The following is a 24,447-nucleotide window of genomic DNA, read 5'->3' as shown; positions in this document are numbered from 1 at the left end:
AGTAACGTTTAGATTTAAAAATCTCTTAAGTGTAATCAATTTTTTAAAATAAAATGAGTCCTAAGGCTGCGTTCATAATGTATGGCAGAGGAGGGAGGGCAGGTGAAATTGAGGGGGGGGGTCGGGAAAATTTTGGTAGGAAAAAGGGGGGGATGGGCAAATTGTTATCAGAAAAATGGGGGGATGCACAATTTTTAGAAGAAGCTACAACCCTTGCTTAGGGGGGGATCGTATTTTTTTGCATGACTTTAAGGAGGGTGTTAAGAATTATTCTGGACATTTCAGATTTTCACCTAGCCCCCGTCTGCCATACATCATGAACGCAGCCTAAAAGAATTTAAGCTAAAGATTAATTTTCACTTCAACATTTCAACACTGACTCCAAAAGAGCAGAGTATAGAGTTCTATAAGTATCAAATATCGGAATAATGTTCTAATAACTTGACCGACCTACAGTTATCCCCTTACGCCTTGTGCTGAAGCCAGCAATTAACGCGTGCAGTTGTCCCGCCAATTTTGAGAATGTTCTTGCTTTGTACTGAAAACTTGAATGTAGAGAAATAGTTTTAAGGAACTATTCAAGGACACCTGGGATCGTTTTAGGTTAAAGAAAAAGAGTATACTGAGAAGGGCTAAAGATGTCTGGAAGAAAGAATTTGAAAGGCTCGTCTTCAAAGGTAAATTTGGTCTGGTTTTTGAATACAGGTTTAAGAAATCTTCTTGTGTTTGATCAAATTGCGAGGAAAATTCATTTAACCAGGTGTTTCAAGCCGTTTGATTGTCTTGATCTAAATTTTGCCTCATTTAGAACGACTTTCTATTTTTAACCGGTTTTCCTCTAGCTATGACGCAAATCCATCATGTCTGCATTGACTTTGCTAGCAGGCGTTCTTCGTATTTATTGTTAGTCTACTCATAAATGGGGAATTCTCAAGAAACGGTGGGCGAAAGATAAATATTGAATAATAAACAAACCATGTCCAAATGTCAAAACCTTCAGCAGGACTGACCATCTCTAAAATCCATTCGCATCAATAATATTTCCCCTCTAATTGAGAAAATTATTTCAAAAATACTGTAATTATATTCTTTACAATTCTCGTTTATAATGATAGATTTTCCTTTGTGATGAATTTGAATACGAAATTATCAGTAATATGGATTTTGTGTGTGTAAGATCATGTAGAATATATATATATATATATACATATATATACTGATGACGTCCTGTTGACGTCATGGTCGTTTGATATTGGTCCTCGTGTTGTGACGTAACGGTCCGTATTCCTAGCTCCTTCCTCACTTCAAGATGGCGTCCTCAAAGCGACAAGAAGGAGACGCAGAAGCGCTCAGACAATGCGAGATTTACGTCGAAAAACACAACATTCAAGGCGTCCTCAAAGACTGTATCGTCCAGTTATGTATTTCTAAGCCAGAAAATCCTTATAGATTTTTCAAGGAGTATTTCGAGAAACTAGAAAAGGTTTGTTGTTTTTAACATCGCTAAGTGAGCGTTTCGTTTTCGCTCGAAAATACCTCTGCGTTGACTCTAATGGCTCTCAACGAACAGCACAACATTGTTTAGATATAACGATTTGATTATACGAACGAAGGAAGGGTTTTCTTAGGATTTTTGGGATTTTTTCTAGGAGCATGACGACCGAAGAGACGAAGCGTCAAGACTTGAATCAGAACCAGAGCAAAGAACAGAAATAGAGGAACAACCTCCCTCAAAACCTTTCCAAAGACAGCGACGTGGAGCAGTCAGTGCCGCTCCTATAACCGAAGATGAAGCAACTTCATACGTTAAGAAGGTATTCATACCTTTACCGTACGTTCATCTGGAATATTTCCTGACATTTCGAGTTTTTTTCGGGTCTACTTTACACAGGTCGTCCCCAAGGACTACAAAACAATGGCTGCCCTTTCCAAAGCCATCACCAGGAATATTCTTTTCTCGCATCTGGACGAAAATGAACGCAGGTATGACAGTATTTTATAGGCTACTGAACAACATTAGTTAACCAGGAATCGAAAAAATTCAAAAATTATAATATTTTGACTTTAAAAAGTTTGTTTTTTTTGATTTTTCAGTGATATATTTGATGCAATGTGCCTTGTAAAGCATAGCGATGGGGAGATTATTATCCAACAAGGTAAAATGAAAACAGAATAATCGTTATTCTTTTACTTACACTTAGTATAATTTGTTTGTTATCTATAAGTTTGTAAGAATTATTTATTTTGGTTGAAAATCACTGATCTATCGACATGTTTACAACTGGAATGTTTTTTTAATGTAATCAGAATTCGTACATTTTCGATCCATATTTCAGTAATCTGTACATTATTTTGCATTGTTATTACAATTTTTTATATTTTTAAAGGTGACGAAGGAGATAACTTCTATATCATTGACAGTGGCGAAGTCGAGGTAGGAAAATGTAAACTACTTCAATATTAGTACAAAACACTTTGATACAAGTGAACTACTTCTTGGCTTTAGGGAATTCGGATCTAAATTTTTGGATATTGGCTATACATTGGAAAATGTAGTATTCTGTTGTACATTTTTGGATTTTATTTTTTAACTGTTTTAGTTATATTTTTGATCTTTTTTTAACTAGATCAAATGCACAATATCTTTAATAGCAATGTATTTTGACTTAAGTTGTTATTTTACCCCTTTGTTTATGGGTAGTAGGACATTAAATATAACTGTCCCATATGCAGTATGTCTAACTCAAATCCACTACTTACTTACTTACAATAGCAATCCATTGATCCCAAAAGCTCGGCATTTGATCACCAACTGTTACATAACACATGTTTCATAATTGATTGTGTTGGGATGTGTTATGAGTATACACCTAATTGAAAAAACGTAGTCGGGTTCAAGAAGGTCATATCATCAAAGCTAAGGCCAAAAAGGATTTTGGGTACTCCGAAATGCATATTATATTTGCATGTAGACATGTAAAAATGCACAGTAGGGCAAAGTCGGTCGACCTAGATTAACAACATGCCAAAGCCATGATGCATAAAATGTGCACAGGAAGGGAAAACTGCAATACGCATGAAATTAGCATAATTGTTTGTCTTCCCATGCTCCCCTTCGGTCTTAGCTTTGATGATATAACCTTTTTTTGAACCCGACAATGTTTTTTCAATTAGGTATATATCCTAGGAGGTTCCTTCATGACGTTATAATCTGACATGTTTGCTGAAAGCTTCAGATAAAACATGTTGATGCTTAAAATTACAAACAAAAGCTGTTCATGATAAGCGCAAGCCAAGGAAAAGGAAACCTTCCATTCCTTTCAATTCCGCTTCTGACTCATTAGAATACCTATTTATGATGGATATTAACTGATAAAGAGATTATACTTTGTTACTTTTCAGGTTCTCGTTAACAATGCTGTGGTGAACACCATCAGTGAAGGTGGTAGTTTTGGAGAACTCGCTTTGATTTATGGCACCCCAAGAGCTGCAACAATCAAGGTATTATCAGTCTCACATCATTGTTTTAACTACTGATGGTGGGGGTTGACTGTTATCTTTAGCATTCTCCTTTCCCACCCCAAACCAGTGACGTCACATGTCGTCAAAGGTGTATAAATGCCCGCCTTTTCTCTATCAAAATCTCAGCATGTAACAAACTGAATAAATGCTATGCATTAAGAGTGCAAACCATACGTCTGTGAAGTAGCACAAAAACTAAATAGCACTTAACACATTAATTCTTTTGTTTTCAATTGTTTCATTGGTGCTATTTTGTACTATATTAGTATGGTTTGCATTCTGATATTGCAGTCGTGACGCATTATTACCATGCATGCCCCCAATATTGCAGCCAATCATAGATTCAGGGAACCAGGTTGGTCACTTTTCTTTGGAACATGATGATGCCTAGTTATTTTCAATATTCTAACGTGATTATAGATTTTATGAACCACTCATTATCAAACATGTATCAATAGTGCATTTTTTTAAATATATATTATTATATATATATATATTATATTATATATAGCTGTTTGCAAAAATTATGGCCGTTTCAAATATAAATACAAGTATATCGAAAGAATATTAGACAGGGCGGGATATCCTTCTTGATATTTTTTTCAGAAAGCCCTAGTGATAGACAACTCGGAAAAAAATATCAGGGAGGATATCCCATAATTTTTGATATGCTTTCAATATACTCGTATATATATTGGAAGTGGCCATAATTTTTGCAAATGGCTGTATATTATATTATATTATATTATATTTTATGTACTATTATTGTTAAGGTTTCGAAATGCATAAAATTACAAAAATCAATGATACCAATAAAACTCGACATGTCCGAGTCATCGTGACTCCATTATCAATCCCAAAATAGCTTAGTAGAGTTCTGACAATGTTGCAATATAAAATCAACTAGTTTGAAATTTACATTCATAACTTTGCCCTAAGGGAGTGAGATTGTGCATTCAGTGATGGTTGTCCCTTTTGAATAATTCAATAATTGGTAATAATTCAATAATATTTCAATAACTATTAATTATTAATAACTATTGTTGTTTAGGCAAAGACAGACGTGAAGTTATGGGCCATTGACCGAGTCACTTACCGTAGGATTCTCATGGGTAGCCAGATCCGTAAGAGGAGGATGTATGAACAGTTTCTGGAGAAAGTCAGCATTTTGGAATCTCTCGATAAGTGGGAAAGACTGACTGTTGCTGATGCTCTGGAACCAGTTCAGTTCCAGGATGGCGAGGAGGTTGTCGTACAAGGAGAACATGGGGACGAATTCTACATCATTGTTGAGGTAATGCCCTGACTTATTTGACTAAGCATAGAGTGTTTCATTCAACAACCTGTAAAATCTTTCTTGATTTCAAGCAAGTATTTATTATTGAACTTTCTTTAGGGTTGTGCAGTGGTACTTCAGAGACGTGCACCAAATGAGGATTTTATCGAGGTCAGCAGACTAGGGCCGTCAGACTATTTTGGTAAGAATACTCATCTGCTTGAACTTGAACTTAGCTTTAACAAACCATAAGTAATTTTTTTTTTAAATTGGTTATCACTTTTCTTTTTCTGCCTAGGCTAACATATAGATGGAAATCTAAGTCTGTAATAAAAATAATGTTGATAATATACTTATTTTACATAATACAGGGTGACATTTGACAGTCGCAGTTGATAAACTTGTGGCGCTCTAGTTTAACGTCTCTGAATAAGGGCCAGACCACCATTTTACGTGGTATTCCAAGTTTGGAGGCTTTGCACCATCACGTGATGGCAGCCATGACAGGAGGCACAACAATAGTCTTTTTCCCCTGGGAAACTAAATTCTTTCTATTGAATTCTTTGCCATGTAGATCAGATTAGGTCATATTTAACCGTTGCTGCCTTCTGTCATGGCTTCCATCACACAAGGTGCAAAGGCCTAAACATTTGCAAAAAAATTAGCGCAAAGGTAGCACCTTCTACTCGGATAATTTAAGATCCAGAGTGTTGGTCCAGCCGCAGGGCTTGAACCCACCACCTTCAACTCAATAGTCCAGTGCCCACCCAACTGAGCCAACCGGGAGATGGTTTTTGCTAAGCTTGTCTGTTTGGTTTGCAGGAGAGATTGCTCTGGTGCTTAACAGACCACGTGCAGCCACAGTCACTGCAAGAGGGCTTCTTAAATGTGTCAAGCTGGATAGACAACGGTTTGAACGTGTGATGGGTCCATGTAATGAAATCCTTAAGCGAAACATCCAACAGTATAACAGCTTTGTTTCCCTCGTAGTGTAAGCGAACCAGCCACTGAGCAAACCAACCTTCAAAAGAGTACATGTATAAAAAATCCCTAAAGTAATCTAGTTCTTTTTTGTAAGCCTGTTCTGTTTTCTTGTTTTCTCTAATATTATCAAGATATCAGTTTTGTTTGAGGCAAGAAAGAACAGGATATACAGTCATTCCCTGTCATAATGGGCACAAAGAAGGTGTAATATTAATGGGTGTCCATATCAAATGGAGTCAAGCAGGGATCCACATTAAGTGTGTGCTTACTGAGAGGGTGTCCAACCTAAATGGGTGTCCATGTTGACTGGGTGCCCCTCGTAAGTGGGTGTCCCTGTAAAAAGAGTTTCATGTCAAGTGCGTGCCATACTAAGTGGGTGTCTAAGTTATATGGGTGCTATGCTGAATGGAAATGTTGCCCTTGTCAATATTGGTTGTCCATCTTAATTGGGTGTACTTGTCAATTGGATATCCATGTCAATTTGGTGGTGTCCATGTGAAGTGGGTGCCATCAGGGGTAGTTCCAGGGGTGGTAAAAGGGGTGACTAGTCCCCCGCTCCCTTTTGCTCAAATTTCTAAGTATATTGTTAGTAACAGTCACCCCCCCTTTTACTCGCATTCTTGGTAAAACCTTTTAATAGTCACCCCATTCTAAAATTCTTGGGTCTGCCCCTGGCCATACTTTGTGGGTGTCCAAGACCAATGCAAGTGGGTGTCCATAGGATAGGGAACTTGAACATACTTGTACATGTTGAAACTAATCTATTAAAAAGATCATATATCAGACCTTCAGTAATTATGATGTGTAAATATATATGAGTGTTAAAGTATGAAATGTATTGTGCAAAACTAGCTGTAGTAGTTCTGGTTATGTTACAACATGTAAGAGTAGAGGTTTGTACAGACAAGGTACGACTTCAGAAATGCCATTTCGTCCAAACAAAATAGCTATTCACAACTTTCACATCCCCATAATGCCTTGCGTTTTTGGGGGGTAACCAATCAAAAAACTGTCCCAAATTGAAAGGTTTCTTAATTGAATTTATACTTTACCTGATTTTATCTGTACAATACTGATTATCAGTTTATTCCAAGCTATTTTTGCGTGTACAGATCATGAAGAGTTTTGGTCTTACAGAAAATGTATTGACTTACGAAAAAATGTTTAAAATTTACCTTAAACGTCTTCAAGCTTCTATCTTTTTCTGTTGTTTACTTCTTCATTTTATCTTTGGATACCAAACAAGGTATTTTCAACATTGTCTGATCAGCCTTCAGCAAAATAAGTGGGTTTTTACCCTTTCAATTTGGGACAGTTTTTCAATTGGTTACCCCCCAAAGCTGCAAAGGATTATGGGGATGTGAAAGTCGAGAATAAACAGTTTGTGTTGACATTGCTTTGTAAAGCCTACTCTCTTTGTTCTGTTTTCCTGAGATTACAAAATTATGTTTTTCCTATCTGGCAGAACTGTCTTGGATGAATGGACTAATTTAACGATACAGCGGCAATCTTGCATCGCAAGGCATTATCAGGCATCCAGGGAGCAAAACAAAAATGACAAATAATATAGTTTGTCTTTCTCTCATGGGTAAAGGTGATTGATATGCTGTATTTGGCTGTAAAAATGACAGGCAATATAAGGAAAAATATATCAAGCCTCACTTTAACTCTATATGCCCCCCCCCCCCCCCCCCCCCCCGGATGCCCATGATGCCTTGTGATCCAAAACAGCTGCCTTGTCGTCAAAGTAGTGTATTTGAATGATCATATTTGATGTTTATTTTTACAAGCTAGTGTTGAGAAGACTAAAACAATATAATATGTTTACATGAACAGTTCATAAGTAATTAACTTATCCATTTGGAATTGTCAGTTATTATTAAGATTAAAAGTGATTTGATGAGTATATTTGGGATAGATAATAAGATTACTTACATGCTGATTGAACCATGATAAAGGATGATTGAATAGTCCATAAAATATCCATTTAATGCAAAAAAAACTTATGTACTCCATCCATTAAAGGAGACTTTATGACAGGTATGCTATGATCTCAGTTTATTGTTGTAATATCAAGCCGAGTTACATGTTCAATAAAAATAAAAGAAATACAAAATCTTGTATCCCTTTATTCCCTTATCCCTTATTGACATCATAGAAACAAAGACAAAGGCGAAATTCGGACAAACAAACAAACAAGTTTACTTTCAGCGGATAATTTTCACAGCTGATTGATCGCAGTTGATCTTAGTTTAAATGGGTTATTGTAACTTTAAGTGATATATACAGTATACGTGGCCGTGTTGTATCTGATATACAAACTCGAGGCGTAGCCAAGAGTTTGTATATTGGATACAACACGGACACGAATACTGTAGATTACTTATCAAACGTATAAAAGTGAATCTGGCCAAGAAAATCCATCTTAAAGTTTATGCAAATGAACAAGATTCTGTATCTGATTTACAGAACTCTTCACGGTCGTGATTTCTGTTGTGTTTTCCTCATTAATTATTCCTGAGTTTAATAAGTAAAAATAAAATCGGTTCGTATAATCCTCGTAGCGGTTAAACGATGCAATGTTTGTCCGAATCTTTAAGCTATTTTTAGAATCAGTGCGCTGCGCTATTAACTGCAGTGGAAATCACTCGAGATTGGTCATAATTATTTTAGAAGTTACTGAAGTGGAAATTGTGAAGAAACCAAAACAAGGCTAGTACTGATCAGCAAAATCTGATACTAATATCTGTAGAACTTTCCTTGTTCAGGGAGGGGTGCACTGCATAAAGTTAACCCAGGGAGGGGTGCACCCCTTAGAATCAAAGGGAAAAAACAATTTGCATTGGCTATCTTCAAAGTAGGGGCACAGAGTGGAACCAGGGAGGGGTGCACACCCCCTGCACCCCTCCCTCGGATCCGCCACTGTGCTCACTTTTTGATGCTCTTTCAGTTGAGAGTGATATACTGGTACATTTTTTGATTGAAGAAGTTTGAATAGAAAAGTTTGAATAGCCAATTTTAGAATCTGTGTGTAACTGATTCAAAGTTCTGGCTCCCGATAGTTACTGTTGCTATGTCCCACAAGCTCAACAAATTACTTATTACTTAAAATATCTCAGAATTTAAAACTCAAATATACTGCATAGAGTGACAACAGTAAATCTGTGAAACTTTAGTAATACTAAATAGCACAATCTCATGCAAATTCCATTGTTTTCTATTGTTTAACTAGCACTATTTTGTACTATTTAGTAATTAGTGTTTCACAGATTAATTGTTTGCACTCTAGTTGTTTGTGGGACACCATTTTAGTTCCACTGAGAAAACTGATGCGAAGATTCAGAGATTCATTTTCAGGCTGGGTTTTGGTTTGAGCTTTTCATATCATCAGGTTCCCAGTAAAATAAAGAAATCACACAATAAAATAACACATGGTAAACAATGACTGTGTATCACGTATGGACTTTTGGTAACCATGACATCAACACAAAGGCAAAAGCAAACCCTATTAAAACATTGATTATGAAATACTTAAGACTGGACTGCTTCTTAGGAACCTTCTTTCCATGGCCTTGTTCTCGGAAGTGCTTGACCACACCCATCAGGTCACGGTCCACTGGACTATAACCCAGCTCTGTTCTTGCTTTATTGATTGAGAAGAAATGTGTGACTCCAGTTTTGTGTACCTTTGGCGGATGAGATAGGTAATGAAAATAGGATTAGGAAGATGATTAGCTATCTTGATGTGAATGGATGATTGAGGCGTGTGTCATGGATGATGGGGGGAGGGGTGGGGTAGATGTGACAAGCCATGCCATGGGTGAGTAATGATAAAAGGGTAAATTTTACACCGTGAAGAGATGATAACACTGACGTTTTGGACATTAGTCCTTCGTGGGAGTAATGGGTGTCATGGGTGAGTAGAGTGTATGACAGGAATGTGGTGTGTCTGATTATAACGTGACCAGAATGAAGAATGCAACTAACTGCAGCATGAGTGAATGGTTGTAGCTGACTGACAGAAAAGGAAGTGATGTTAGGTGTTGCTAGTGTTACCGGATCTTTCTTAATGTTGCAGAGAACCTGAGTCAATAGCCAAGAGCAATGGGTTTGGAGTAATACAAAGAACAGCAACCCAGAATACAACTTGCAACACCAAAAAAGACCTGTGTTACCATAGGTGAGGGAGGGGTGACTATCCATCATTAAGTGATCATAACACCTACACTTACCTCTGTTCTTGTCAACATTGGCTGAAAATTATAAATATATCGACCAACAACAGCATGAACAAGCTCTGTCAGAAATGCTAGAAAAACAAAGTAGAAATGTGACATTACAGGATATTATATTCACGTATTACTGACACAAAACCTTTGGATAACATTCTATTTGGCTGTGGACCAAGGGAGCCATGCAATCTTAAATTATAATCAAAACATATAAAAACATTGAATGTATTAAGATTTCGCTCAGTGTTGTATCACACCGAGGGGCAATTGCAAAAGAGCCAGGCTCCAACAAAGTGAAAGCCCAAAGATTGAATTAGAATTTAGAAGTTGATTTTTGTGGAGGGAGGAAAATGGGAGAACCCTGAGAAAAACCCTTGAAGCACAGGGCAGAACCAATAAACAACTCTACTCACATACGACACAGAGACTGGCAGGATTCGAACCTAGTTAGCATTTGAGAGGCAATGTATTAACAGCTCATGCCACCCATGCTTCCCTAGGACAATATTTCCCTACCACATGCATTGTGTGAATTTCAAATGCACATGTAAGTCAAAACAGGGATAAAATGTCTTACCAAATATGTAAATAAAGGACAATGGTAGGTTAATAGTGGGGTACATGTATCCAAGGCCTTCAACCTAAACATATACAATACCATTGACAGGCATCAGAATTATGTAATACATCTTAAATACAACATGGAACATTAGGTCAAAGGGGATCCAGATATCGAATGAATGGAACATGAGGTCAAAGGGGGTCCACATACTGAATGAATGGAACATGAGGTGAACCGGGGGTCCACATACTGAATGAATTGAACATGAGGTCAAAGGGGGTCCACATACTGAATGAATTGAACATGACGTCAAATGGGGTCCAGATATCGAATGAATGGAACATGAGGTCAAATGGGGTCCAGATATTGAATGAATGGAACATGACGTCAAATGGGGTCCAGATATCGAATGAATGGAACATGAGGTCAAATGGGGTCCAGATATTGAATGAATGGAACATGAGGTCAAATGGGGTCCAGATATTGAATGAATGGAACATGAGGTCAAAGGGGGTCCAGATACTGAATGAATGGCACATGAGGTCAAAGGGGGTCCATATACTGAATGAATGGAACATGAGGTCAAAGGGGGTCCACATACTGAATGAATGGAACATGGGGTGAACCGGGGGTCCACATACTGAATGAATTGAACATGAGGTCAAAGGGGGTCCACATACTGAATGAATTGAACATGACGTCAAATGGGGTCCAGATATCGAATGAATGGAACATAAGGTCAAATGGGGTCCAGATATTGAATGAATGGAACATGACGTCAAATGGGGTCCAGATATTGAATGAATGGAACATGAGGTCAAATGGGGTCCAGATATTGAATGAATGGAACATGAGGTCAAATGGGGTCCAGATATTGAATGAATGCAACATGAGGTCAAAGGGGGTCCAGATACTGAATGAATGGCACATGAGGTCAACGGGGGTCCACATACTGAATGAATGGAACATGAGGTCAAAGGGGGTCCACATACTGAATGAATGGAACATGAGGTCAAAGGGGGTCCACATACTGAATGAATGGAACATGAGGTCAAAGGGGGTCCACATACTGAATGAATGGAACATGAGGTCAAAGGGGGTCCACATACTGAATGAATGGAACATGAGTTCAAAGGGGGTCCAGATAACGAATGAATGGAGCGTGAGGTCAAAAGGAGTCCACATACTGAATGAATTGAACATGAGGTCAAAGGGGGTCCACATACTGAATGAATTGAACATGAGGTCAAATGGGGTCCAGATATTGAATGAATGGAACATAAGGTCAAATGGGGTCCAGATATTGAATGAATGGAACATGAGGTCAAAGGGGGTCCAGATACTGAATGAATGGAACATGAGGTCAAAGGGGGTCCACATACTGAATGAATGGAACATGAGGTCAAAGGGGGTCCACATACTGAATGAATGGAACATGAGGTCAAACGGGGTCCAGATACTGAATGAATTGAACATGAGGTCAAAGGGGGTCCACATACTGAATGAATGGAACATGAGGTCAAAGGGGATCCAGATACTGAATGAATGGAACATGAGGTCAAACGGGGTCCAGATAACGAATGAATGGAGCGTGAATGAAAAAAGTTAAAATGAATATATATACTAACCAATGGCCTGAAAAACTCAAAATTATTTATAGGTTTTCCATCAGATATAAAGTAAGCCTGTCCTGCCTGTAAAACAGCATTGCATTGAAGTTTAAAAAGATGAATAAAGTAACGTTTTGCAAGTTATAAATTTTAAACCAATATCTTAAAAACTCACTGCTTTAGGCATGTTGCCAACCAGTGCTTGACCTGCTAGTACATGTGCACTGACAAGATTGTCGACATGGACAAAATCCACCAAGCTGTTCTTACTACCATAAGTAAAGGCAAACAAGCCTTTCTTGATGTAAGACTACAAGATCAAAAACATATAGAAATATTTCCAAAAATATGATAATGTTCTGCCCTTTCAATGGAAGATGCTTTACCTTTCCTATGTGATAACACACCATGCCCTGCCCCTCTCCTCCATGATGACCCACCCTTCTCCTATCACAACATGCCCTGCCCCTCTCCCCTATGATACCACACCCTTCCCCATCTATTGTCCATCATTCTTCTATTCAACCTTGTCTTCTCACCACTATTCTTGGAAGGTGTCGCTGTTCCCCTTCACCATAAATTCCAGCTGGTCTTAAGGCTGTTGTTCTTAAGATATTACCATCTGAGAATACAATAGCATTGAAAATGAGAACACTGATTACTTATTACAGTTGATGGTAGCTGAAACCCAGAAAAAAAACCTTTGCTCAAAGAAGAGATGTCTCAATGACCTCTTCTCGCATATAATGCCAAGTCCAGGACCCAGGGGGGGCCTCCCTTATAAAAGGGGGCAGGGGTCCTCATTGTCCCTTTTAGGGTTTGAAATCAGGGTTTTGGTCCTGCTCAGGGTGATAACGACAGGAATGCACACCAAACGGAATTTCGTGGTCCCTTTTAGGGTATAAGATCAACCCCTTAGGGGTGAAATTTCATCACTGCCACGCCCATCATCCCAAAATACAGGTCCCTTTTAAGGGTAATTTTTGGAATTTCCGACGAGGACCCCGCCCCCTTTAATAAGGGAGTCCCCCCGGGGTCCAGGAATCAAACCTGAGACCCCAAAGCTGGGAGGTGGTATGTTAAGGCAAGTGCCAAAAGAGCAAATGCTGGAGCAAAAAAAATAATCCTCTTAACCCCAGGATACAACATAAATGAATCTTGTGATGTTTCAAAAGGTATAAATTGATGAACTGACCTCTTAATTTTGTATTATTTGCCTTCAAAATACTTTGTTCAGCAATTGATTTTGTCCTTGAATAATGGTCTGTATGCTAAAGTATAGAACAATAAAAGAACTTCCTCACACTTCTGAGACACAACAACAAGTACATACGCATACAGTACACAACCAAAGTTTTCAGCAATTGAAAAATATCTATACTCCCCATGGAGAGGGATTGGAATATCCCAGAGAAATCTGAAAATATCCATACCTCCCCCATGGAGGGTGATTAGAATTTCCAAGGTGTGGGGAGGGTCTGAGGAGGGTATATTGTGTAGTACCAGAAAATATCCATGCCTCCCCCATGGAGGGGGATTGAGATTTCCAAGGGGTGGGAGGGTCCAAGGAGGGTCTGAGGAAGGTAAATTGTGTAGCACCAGAAAATATCCATACCTCCCCATGGAGTGGGATTGAGATTTCCAATTCAAAAACTCTATTTCTATCAGTATTTTGCATTGTTTGCATTGAAATACACTGGGCAAACCAACTATCGGCAAATCATTGACAATGCCTTAGTATCCAATCACCTGGTCCATAGGTAGATATGGTAACGACTCATTTCCATTTCTTATTTCATCATGACCAAATACAACATTATAGGTACTTGTGTAGACAAGATGTGGTACACTATTGGTATTACAAGCTGTGCAACAAGACAAAGAAAAAGTTCAAAACTACAACAAAACAAAAAGCTCAGAAGTTTACTGTTTATAGCCAACTTTCATATGCTAGTTTTTGATGCTAACAATGTGTGCATAAAAAGCAAGAGTTTGCCTTGAGTTTGTGTATAATAGTCAATGGAATTTCAAAGTGTTTGTATGTTTAAAGTTGTGTTTCTTTACTTTACCATTGGTATTTTGTGAATATTTTTAGACTAATTCACAGTTTTAATATACTCCTTCAACTCAGAACATATACAAACCTTCAAGAACATTTTTTGTTCCTTCTACGTTCACTTTCTCGATGAGGTCTTTGTTCAACTAGATAGTATGCAAAAAATTACAAAAAGCAAGATATTTGAAAATATAGATTGGTATAGTGGAGGGCAATAAGAGGGCATGCCTTGGATATAATGATATCAAATAAAGACAGAACTTCTTTAGACACAGACAGTAATAATGGCACTTATAACTGCACCTATGGATATATTGATATCCTCTATCAACCTTTCCCCTACACAAAGATCAGGGACCGAGAGTTCATTGCATAAAATAGCTACCCATGCCCCCTGTCTCTCTACTGATACATGGTTCTTCTTCCAGCCTAGTGAACAAGAAGCATACAATAAAAACGTACTAATAAAAGGCACTCTCTTCTTTCACTTGCAAATAAACTCTGCTAAATGATATTAAAAATATCAATAGGACCAAACAAAAAATAAAAAATAAGTGTGTTTCCAGTTGCATGAGAAAAATAATTGGGGTTGGTATGCCGGATTTTTTTTTACTGATACAACAGTTGAAATGAGCTTACTGGGAACCCTGTGGTACATTTGGGAATGAAAATTAGGGTCTGTTGCGCAACAGGAAACACACTTATTTTTTGACCTAATTTTTTGTTTGGCCAAATCATATCGGCATGTGGCAGAGCTGGGGGTGTGTAACACCTCCAATTCTTGAGCATCTACAGTAACTTTGCATGTTGTGTTGAAATTGATGAAATTATGTAAACATGGACAATTTCACAAGAAACATGCAGGAATAATGTTCATTAAAGCGAATGGCCTATGAAGCTTAAGGGTCTATTTTCAATCCTTTGACTGGAAATTAAACTGTACAATGTTTATTGGAGTGAAAGAGAATGCTTTTAGGAGGATTTGAGAATATCATTATCAGATACCATGCATCATGTTTGAAATGTTGATTAAGATGTTGATTTTTACGGAGGGAGAAAACCCTTGTAGCATAGGAGAGAACAACGAATCAAACAAACTCAATTCACATCTGGCAACCACAGGGCTTGAACCAGTGACCCGACACTCACAGCGGTGAAAGACGACGTGTTAACCACGAACACCACCCATGCTACCCACGTTTTGAACTATTCTTTTCCTCTATGTACACAGGAGTACTAAATAAGCTAAGATACCTGTTCACGCCCTGACATGCCATAAGAAGCTGAATGAAAGACAAACTTGGCTCCTTTTAAAGCGGTTTCAACATCATTCTTGTTACATATGTTTCCCTATCCAAAAGATACAAAATATTAAGAATTATTTTTAGGGTTGATACATTTAATCTTATTGGATCTGTGAGTAAAATGATAGCTCAATCTGTGAGTTAACCATGCTCTGACTTAAATAGACCATTTCACAGATCCCGCAGCTCAACCTCAACCAGCTTGTAATATATCCTTTAGAAATTGCCTACAACCTGTGAAATTTTTAAGTGTTTCAATTGTTCGTTGATGTGTAAATTCCTTTCATTACTGCGGACTGTAGTCAAATTCTAAAGAATAATTACACGCTGACGAGGCTGAGGTTGAGTAACGGGATCCGTGAAATGGCCTATTGCATCAGGCCAGGAAGAGGTCATATTATATATATATATTTTTTTAATATTACCTTCAAACATGTCAGTCCTTCGCTGAGGTGATCTAATTCTTTAATGTCAAAAAGCACAACTTCGGCTCCTGTATCTCGTAAAGCACAGCCGAGTTTATATCCAAAGTATCCAGTCCCTCCTGTAACTACTGCCTTACTACCTTTATAGATATTGCTGTCCGCCATATTGATGTCCAAAAACCGCAGGCGTTCCTCAAAGCTCAAAGAGGGAAACACACAGGTAGCCCAAGCAATATATCTGTGCTGCCTTCCTGGGTAGTATTTAGAAACGAGCGGCTCTTTTAGGAGCCACCACTTGAAAGATAGTAAGACCAATATGTATGCTTTCAGTTGTATGCTTGCGCTAAGGAAAAATATGCTTGAAAAGGGTTCATGCGATAAGAAGTAGATCAAAACACAACAAACAACATCAAACGACTCTCCCCCCTTAATTCCACCAGCCCCCTCCCCTCCCCCCGCATGCCTAAAAAAATGCCGACCTGAGAATTACAGTGAACCAAATTTTAGTCCACAGTTGAAAATTTGAAAGACAACAAAACACATTAATGGCATGATTATCTAATAATAAGTTACGTTTATTTTTACTATAATTGTCGACTATAATTGTGATAAAAATAAGACGAAAACCGCGAAAAACTTCTGAAAACTTTTCAATAATTAAATAAAACCCATTCGAAAGTAAAGCCTTTGAATATCCTCACGAGCTTATTGGATTTAAAAGTTTGATTGACATTTGATTTGACATAATGATCTTCATGTCACACCTGATTGGATGAAATAAAATTTAAAAAATTCTTTGTAAACCAATTACAATGAAGTTAACTTGCACTAATTAATCCTATTGGAATATTTATCATTTGATTGACAGCTCAAATGATACCACATGTTATTAGCCAATCAAATCATTAATTCAATTAAGTATATCTCTCCCTATTGGTTGAATTAGTTCGATTGACAGCTGAGTCACGTGGGAATGAAGTACAAAAATTTTGGCGCGAATAATTTCATTCTCATAACCGAGTCGAATTACAGTGTAACAGGTATGTATTGCTTTTTCCTCTTGAAAAATTCTTTAAATTTGATGATTTTTCCAAGAAAAGTTATTAATTTGCTCACGAAATAAGAAGTTTTTTTTAAACCAACCTTTATTGCATTAGAGTTTTGCAAATTTTTGCTTCAAAACTCATGGAAATATTTTTTCAAAACGCCACGTCGGCTGACTGAAAGTCGCCGTAGCGTGTAAAAAACCTAATTTTTCAAAGTTTAGTTCACTTTTAAAGACAAGAAAGCAAAGCTGTTGACTATCTTGCGTGTTTTAATGTATTTTAGAGCAGAATTATCGTGATTTTTTAGTATTTTTTGGTTTTCATTCATGCGGATTTGAAACGCGTGCAAAGCTGGCTGAAGTCAAAACGTTCATAATTGATGTCTTTTCGTACGATTTTGTTCAATATCTTCTAATTTATTGCTCTTTTTATCATATTATTTAGACTATGACAGTTTTTCTTACAGTTTTGGATATTTTTTTTACTTGAGAAAGTTTCAATTCTTCTTTTCGCGCGCTTTCGACCATAGTTGAAAATTGACTAAAGTAAGCTTCAATGTTCGAGCAAAATTAAACTTTTCTGGTTTATTTAGCGAGAAAATCAATCATTTTAGTTCATTAATCTTATATCTTATTCGAATTTTTCATTTTTCTTAAATTTTTTGTGAATTTGTCAAAGTTTAATATTTTCGCGCGCTTTCCAAGTTGCGAGATAAAGTTGCCAAATATATGACTTCTAAGTAACGATTTTACTTTATTGCCACTGATATTGGGAAAATTAATCTCGATTTTAAATTTTTATTTCATTTTTAGGATTATTTTACCAAATTTTAGGATAGTTTTGGACAAGTTTTTATTTTCGCGCGCTTTTCATTTTTATTTGGAAAAGTCGACGACGAGAACATTCGAATAAATCAAACCATTTCTTATCAATCAGGATATAGTTCTTTCTACAATCAGTATACTTACACATATTTTCTACTTTGCAGATCATTATTGGAAGAGGTTATATAGAGTACTTAGAAGCAAGAAGAAGCCTACCGTGTATTGTAAGAATGAGTTGTTGGAAGATCTTAAGAACAAGTTTATAAATTTTGCATAACAATTTCCAGCATTTCGTTTTGGCTGCTTTCTTGTTCTTGATTTTCTCATTGTTGCATTGCATTAAGATGAAAATAGACTGGGAAAAAGCAGTTCCTAAATCAAAAAGGAACTTGTTCAAAGAATCAGCTAACTAGGTTAGATGTTTGACTTGCAAACATTTGTGAAAATATTCTGTTATCATTTACATTGATTTTGGCTCTTATGTTGCAAGTCAAAATATTCTGCAATGCTTTGTTGTTGTTTTTTTTTTGGTCGATCTAGAAAGTTTTTAGGATAGTAGTAAGAGGGGACCAGATGCAAGGCTGGTTCTAGGGATTATTTGTTGACAAGAAGCTACCACTATCTCAAAATGACTAGGAGGGGTATGGCGGATTATTAGTGTTTTTGACTGGTCATCTCGACCAGGGTCAATTGGCCAATACTAGGTTAGCTTTTGAAATGAAATTTAGTCATCAAGTTGGCAACGCTAAACGTCGATGAAGACACAGGATCTACACATATCAGGTGTGAACTTTAGTTTACTGGAGTTCAGGCTTACTTGAGTAACGCTGGCCAGTACAGATCACTCACTCCCCTCACACAGCGCCTAGGGTTAGAAGCTTTCTATTCTTAAGGTTAGACTGGCCAGTTGCGTGCTCTCGTAAGACTAGGTACAGTCAGGATAACCCGACGGATTAATGCCCTCGCTCCTCCCCTGATGGTTGTGAAGAAATCCTGACTTGCTGCTCCAGTGTAGTCTTGCTTTTCAGTCGTGGCTCAAGTCTACCAAGAACAGCCAAACTCGGCTGCCTCTAGAAGAGAAGACGAGTCTGCGATAGATTTCTGTTTTATCATGCATCGGGCATGCCAGTGGTAGCTTCTTTAGGATAGAATTTTCCACAAAACTAGAAATGTTTATAATTGATATTTATGCATTTTTTTTGTTTTTGTTTTGTTTTTTTTTGTTTTTGTTTTTTTGTTTTTGTTTTTGTTTTGTTTCTTCCACAGGTTGTTATATAGCTAATTTTTTATAGATAATGGATATAAATCAATTTGATATTTCGAGGGTTTGGGTCTTGGATATTCCAGCTCTCTCTGAAGTGTTAGGTACTTCCTTGAGAATCCTGTAATATCCCCTCTTTTTAAGTTTAATGTCGTTCGATAGCATGATGTAATGATAGATTCGAGGGTTTGGGTCTTGGATATTCCAGCTCTCTCTGAAGTGTTAGGTACTTCCTTGAGAATCCTGGAATATCCCCTCTTTTTAAGTTTAATGTCGTTCGATAGCATGATGTAATAATAGATTCGAGGGTTTGGGTCTTGGATATTCCAGCTCTCTCTGAAGTGTTCAATACTTCCTTGAGAATCCTGGAATATCCTCCCTCTTTATGCACACACACGCACGCACAACTATGTTTTTTTTATGGGTGGGGTCTCGGATATTTCTCTTCTTCAATGAAGTATTCGTACTTCAGTGAAGTTTTAGAAATATCCATCCCTTATTTACTAGCACAAATATTAAGATACACAAGTATAAAATTGTTGTTATACTTTTGTATTTTAATCTTATCTGATCTCTTTTCTAAACTGTTTGTTTAGAAAGACAGGACAGTTTTCAAACAGTTCAGATTCAAAAGTATAAAATACAGTTATGCTTTTGTTTTTTTACTTACGTTTGAAAAATTAACACTTAAAGTTTCGAGATATTAACATACTTTTCTTTTTTCTCGTTTCAGGTGTAAAACTCTATATTTTTACCCAAAAATATCATGACTATTTTACATTCATTTTATTTATTGATTGTATTTATTTCAAAACTCTTTGAAACTCTTAACAGTCACTTGTCACTGATGATTTGTTAGACATATTCTAAAACCTATCATACCCTGTTACTAATGCTATTGTAGCCTGTTACTAATGCTTATCTCTTTTTTTCTTCATCTCTTTTAGATAAAGTAGCTTTATTCGTATCATATTTATATATATCTTGCTTATGTTATGATATATCATGCATGTATTATACCTGATACATATTTCTTTTTCTTCTTTCAGGTCACGCAATCCACATCAATGGAATTTATTAAATTTCAAAAAATAAATGCACGCTATGTACAAACAATTGCAGTTTTGGTAATACGATGTACACCTTTAACCCTCCGAGGTCGTGTGCCTGCATTAGGTGGAGGACTACGTTTCCAGGGAGATTTTTCGGCCATTCTTTTGTCTCTGGTTTTTCGTAGCTGGCAGCGCACTATAAATTAGAATGATTTTCATGTGATAAGAGTTCTTAAAAGGGGGATATATAATTGGCTTTTTTACGAGCTCAATTTAGCTTGTTTTCTTTGGCACACATAACTGATCTATAGGAGAAATAAAAAGCGAATTTATAAATATCTATGTTGCCTCGTGTTTTTTGTTAATCATACCTCGTCACTTTTGGGTTTTCAACGAATAATTCGAAGATGCTTTGATTCAAGAGTTTTACTTTTGGTTTTTCAACACACGCGTCGATGGCTTTTTTGGGTTTTCAACGAATTCGAAGATGCTCTTGGTTTTTCAACAGCTGCCTCGACGTTTTTGGGTTTTCAACGCTAAAACGCATTTTTCTTTGGAGTTTTCTACGATTTCGAAGATGCTTTGCAAGCCCCAAGATGTTTAGTTCAAAATTTTTGCATTTGGTTTTCAACAAACGCACCGACTTTTTTTGGTATTTCAACAATTTCGAAGACGCTTTTCAAGTACTAAGAAGCTGTTGGTTTTCAACCCTGGCAGTCCTGAAGACTTCTGCAATTTGCAAGCGGAGCTAAAATTGTTGATTTTTATGTGTGCCAAAGATTTTGAAACTCTGTAAGCTAGTAAAAAATAACTTGGCTTTTTATTCATTTTAATTTTCAATTGCATGACAATTGGCATTGTATTTTGGCCTTCCTGTTCGGCTCTAAACCCCACCCCAAACTCAGTAGTGTAACAGCGCATGCTCGGCTCACGAGCCAAGAGGACTGGGTGCGATCCCCAGCTGAGTTGGTGGAAAGTAGGAGTTTGAAAAACCAGTACATTTTAAAGTTTTACATTATTTTCCTTTCCAAAACACGAGAGGCGATTTTCTGAATTGATTACTTTGTCGCACGTTTAAATGCATAATTTAATTTCTATCTGAATCGGAACGCATTGTCTACAATCAGTATAAAAACTAATATAGATAAATATTTGATAATAGGCCAATGCTAGCCTAGCTAGCCTATGAATACGTAGTTTCCGTACGTATGAAGAGTAGATGATTCACTCATTCGATATCATGCTTGATAAAGATGAAAAGAAATGGCAAAATAAGTGGACTAAAATCACCTATACACTGAGTACACTTAACCTTTTTCTTCTCGTAAAAGAAATATTTTTCAATAATTTCTAAAAATAACTTCGCGAAAGCAATTCTTGAAGAAATGTTAAACTTTTAAAATTGATTGGAATTTGAAATTCCAAAGGAAAAAAATGTCCCGATCCGACACTCCACCTTAGAAAATTCCGATCCAAGGAGTTATTCCAGATCCTGAATTTCCATAATTTTGGATTTTAAGGCTAAAACCACAAAATTCTAAAAGAAAAAGTGAAATGGGTCTCAATGGCATAATTTGTTTTGCTTTTTTCGTAAAAAGGAAATGGTTTTACGAGCATCAAATGTATCCACCCTCAGGCCACTTGTACGTCATTATTCACGCCCGCCCCGCCCCACCCCAACCCAACCTACAATTGGACTTCAGGCGGTATTCTATTTAAATGTATTCTTTTTTTTTTATTAAGGTCTATCTTATATCAAGGAATGTTCGCGAGTTGTTCTACGGAACAATGCGAGTTGATTAAAAATGCCACGGGTTTGGTTGATTACCTAATAACGCAAAACCGAGACTGAAGGCTGAGCAAAGAGAACTCGAAACTGGCGGATTGGACTTTTTGAATTTTGACTTACTGCAATTTGACCTATTTCACTATGACGTCACATCAAAAAATCTATTGTTTAAACGTAAAGGATCATGGTCGTCGGAGGGGGTCAAATCAACGCAAATTCACCGAAAATTGTTCTAAAACCCCTATCAATCAATGAAGAGAAATAGGATAGCCAGAAAACGCTCAGAATATTTTTTACTACGTACATATTAACACATATTATATCTCAAAACCAGGCAATTTTAGATATTAAACTGTTTCGCTAGGAGCAAATGTTGTTGAATTTTCTATTGGATTTGGCGATTCTATCCCCCACATAAACAAGCAGTGACGTCATAGTGAAACAGGGCAATTGCACTGCTAACAAAACATAGAGGCTGAAGAGAAAAACTATATATACACCAAATATCAGTCGCAGTCCAGGTATAAGGGATACTCGCAGTTCAGGTATAAGGGATACTCGCAGTCCAGGTAAAAGGGAAATATACTCGCAGTCCAGGTTTAAGGGATATATACTCTCAGTCCACGTTTAAGGGATATATACTCGCAGTCCAGGTAAAAGGGAAATATACTCGCAGTCCAGGTATTAGGGATATATACTCGCAGTCCAGGTTTATGGGATATATACTCTCAGTCCACGTTTAAGGGATATATACTCGCAGTCCAGGTAAAAGGGAAATATACTCGAAGTCAAGGTAAAAGGGAAATATACTCGCAGTTCAGGTATTAGGGATATATACTCGCAGTCCAGGTTTATGGGATATATACTCGCAGTCCAGGTATTAGGGTGTATACTCGCAGTCCAGGTTTAAAGGATATATACTCGCAGTCCAGGTAAAAGGGAAATATACTCGCAGTCCAGGTATTAGGGATATATACTCGCAGTCCAGGTTTAAGGGATATATACTCGCAGTCCAGGTTTAAGGGATATATACTCGCAGTCCAGGTATTAGGGATATATACTCGCGGTCCAAGTTTAAGGGATATATATTCGCAGTCCAGGTATTAGGGATATATACTCGCAGTCCAGGTATTAGGGATGTATACTCGCAGTCCAGGTATTAGGGATATATACTTGCAGTCCAGGTATTAGGGATGTTTATCATATGACCCGTACGGCCCTGCTCGCGCGCTCTAATAAAACCATTGGAAAAAGTCACGTGATGGGGGCCGGACGGGTTGACGTAAGCGGGCCGGAAAAACCCGTCCGGCCCTGCTCGAATCCGCGCGCTTTCTTTTTCTTATTTATTTTTATTTTCGTGAGGGTCATATGATAAAATGCTTATTGACTGAGTTAGGTCGGGCCGTACGGGAAAATATTTGGCTCTCGGTCATTTGTACGGACCTCGCTGCGCTCGGTCCGTACGACATGACCTCGAGCCAAATATTTTCCCGTACGGCCCTCCCACTCAGTCAATAAGTACATAATACTTGCAGTCCAGGTATAAAGGATATGTACTCGCAAACAGGTTTAATGGATACTTCAAGTTGTTAAGTTTAGACAACTTCTCTACATAAACTAAAAATGATTTTTATTGATTTAAACTTACGGAGAAAAACGTTTTTTGGTAGACATAACTTTCAGGTCACCCACCCAGGTGCTAACTTCGCTCGACCGGACTTGACTCAATTGCATTGAAGCCCAAGTTTTTTCCACTGGACCACGTTTCCAGGTAAATCAGCATAACAATAGCCGTGAAAACAATGCACCGAATAGACTAGACTTTTTAACATTAAATTTCCAACCGATTCCGTGCGTGGCAGCGATGCAAGGGATTAGCCGATATGGTCTGGGGGCCGGCTGGTCTCTCCCCTGATGCTTCGGCTAGAACATTTTCTTGCGTAATTCGTGCACCCAAGGGCAGAAGGATTTAATTGCCGTCAGGCCCGAAGTCCATACGCCGCCTCAGCTCTGCGGATGTCTCGGGGGTATGGCAAAGTGGAAACGTTTTTTTGCCTTAAATTTCAGGCTTGGGTTCGAACCCCTGTGTATCCAGATAATATTTTCTCTTTTGCTAGTACTTTTTCATGAATTAATATCTTAATAATAATAATGATAATAATAATAACTTTATTTATTTATATAGCCCTATTTCCATAAAAAGCCCAATCTTCTGAAGAATGACTAAGCAAACGGAGATTGATCGATTTAAAATAATCCCTGAGAACAGTGTATTGGCAAAGCTTATACTTGACTCTCGGTATTATATACTTGTATTGGCGTACTTTAGGAAATCGTACGACCTCGAGTACTGTTGAGTGATGTTTTGAATGTTCGTGTAATTACGAGAGCCTGTAGGCGAGTACCCATTAATAACGATTAGCTCCACTGACTAGAGTCAGTAACACATATAATATGTAACCTCGTTTGCCGGAGCTATTTTTGTTTGTAAACACTATGATTAC

At 37.4% G+C, this 24,447-nt stretch overlaps 2 protein-coding genes across 2 annotated transcripts; one reads left to right on the top strand and one right to left on the bottom strand.

The window, feature by feature from the left end:
• The first annotated feature begins 1,293 nt into the window (after window positions 1–1,293).
• Window positions 1,294–6,567, top strand: LOC116297258 (cAMP-dependent protein kinase type I-alpha regulatory subunit). Its single transcript, XM_031705450.2, has 9 exons — window positions 1,294–1,483; window positions 1,650–1,814; window positions 1,892–1,983; window positions 2,095–2,156; window positions 2,388–2,434; window positions 3,403–3,501; window positions 4,574–4,816; window positions 4,919–5,000; window positions 5,621–6,567. Exons 1-9 carry the CDS (start codon window positions 1,310–1,312, stop codon window positions 5,791–5,793), a joined length of 1,137 nt encoding a protein of 378 aa, XP_031561310.1. The 5' UTR covers window positions 1,294–1,309; the 3' UTR covers window positions 5,794–6,567.
• A 1,256-nt stretch (window positions 6,568–7,823) lies between these two features.
• Window positions 7,824–16,136, bottom strand: LOC116297247 (short-chain dehydrogenase/reductase family 42E member 1). The gene is made up of 11 exons (XM_031705437.2): window positions 15,972–16,136; window positions 15,497–15,592; window positions 14,331–14,388; window positions 13,936–14,051; window positions 13,382–13,457; window positions 12,726–12,808; window positions 12,362–12,496; window positions 12,205–12,270; window positions 10,592–10,655; window positions 10,015–10,091; window positions 7,824–9,468 (listed from the first exon to the last, which is right to left on the bottom strand). The coding sequence occupies exons 1-11, from the start codon at window positions 16,134–16,136 to the stop codon at window positions 9,235–9,237; spliced, it is 1,170 nt and encodes a 389-aa protein (XP_031561297.1). The 3' UTR covers window positions 7,824–9,234.
• Window positions 16,137–24,447: the final 8,311 nt, after the last annotated feature.

Source organism: Actinia tenebrosa, unplaced genomic scaffold (genome assembly GCF_029948245.1).
Source record: "Actinia tenebrosa isolate PJP-AT-01 unplaced genomic scaffold, QUT_ActTen_1.0 PGA_scaffold17__23_contigs__length_9995812, whole genome shotgun sequence".
In the NCBI taxonomy this organism is placed as follows: Eukaryota; Metazoa; Cnidaria; class Anthozoa; order Actiniaria; family Actiniidae; genus Actinia; species Actinia tenebrosa.
The sequence above is the reverse complement of the archived record's forward strand: the minus strand, read 5'-3'. Positions and strand labels throughout refer to the sequence as shown.

Bases quoted from the DNA above. Each gene is read 5' to 3' on its own strand.
- LOC116297258 (XM_031705450.2), top strand. From the start codon at position 1,310: ATGGCGTCCTCAAAGCGACAAGAAGGAGACGCAGAAGCGCTCAGACAA. The intron at 3,502-4,573 runs GTATTATCAGTC...ATTGTTGTTTAG, and splicing joins CAAGAGCTGCAACAATCAAG to GCAAAGACAGACGTGAAGTT. The intron at 4,817-4,918 runs GTAATGCCCTGA...AACTTTCTTTAG, and splicing joins AATTCTACATCATTGTTGAG to GGTTGTGCAGTGGTACTTCA.
- LOC116297247 (XM_031705437.2), bottom strand. From the start codon at position 16,136: ATGGCGGACAGCAATATCTATAAAGGTAGTAAGGCAGTAGTTACAGGA. The intron at 15,593-15,971 runs GTAATATTAAAA...TCTTTTGGATAG, and splicing joins AAGGACTGACATGTTTGAAG to GGAAACATATGTAACAAGAA. The intron at 10,092-10,591 runs GTAAGACATTTT...TTGTTTTTCTAG, and splicing joins GTCCTTTATTTACATATTTG to CATTTCTGACAGAGCTTGTT.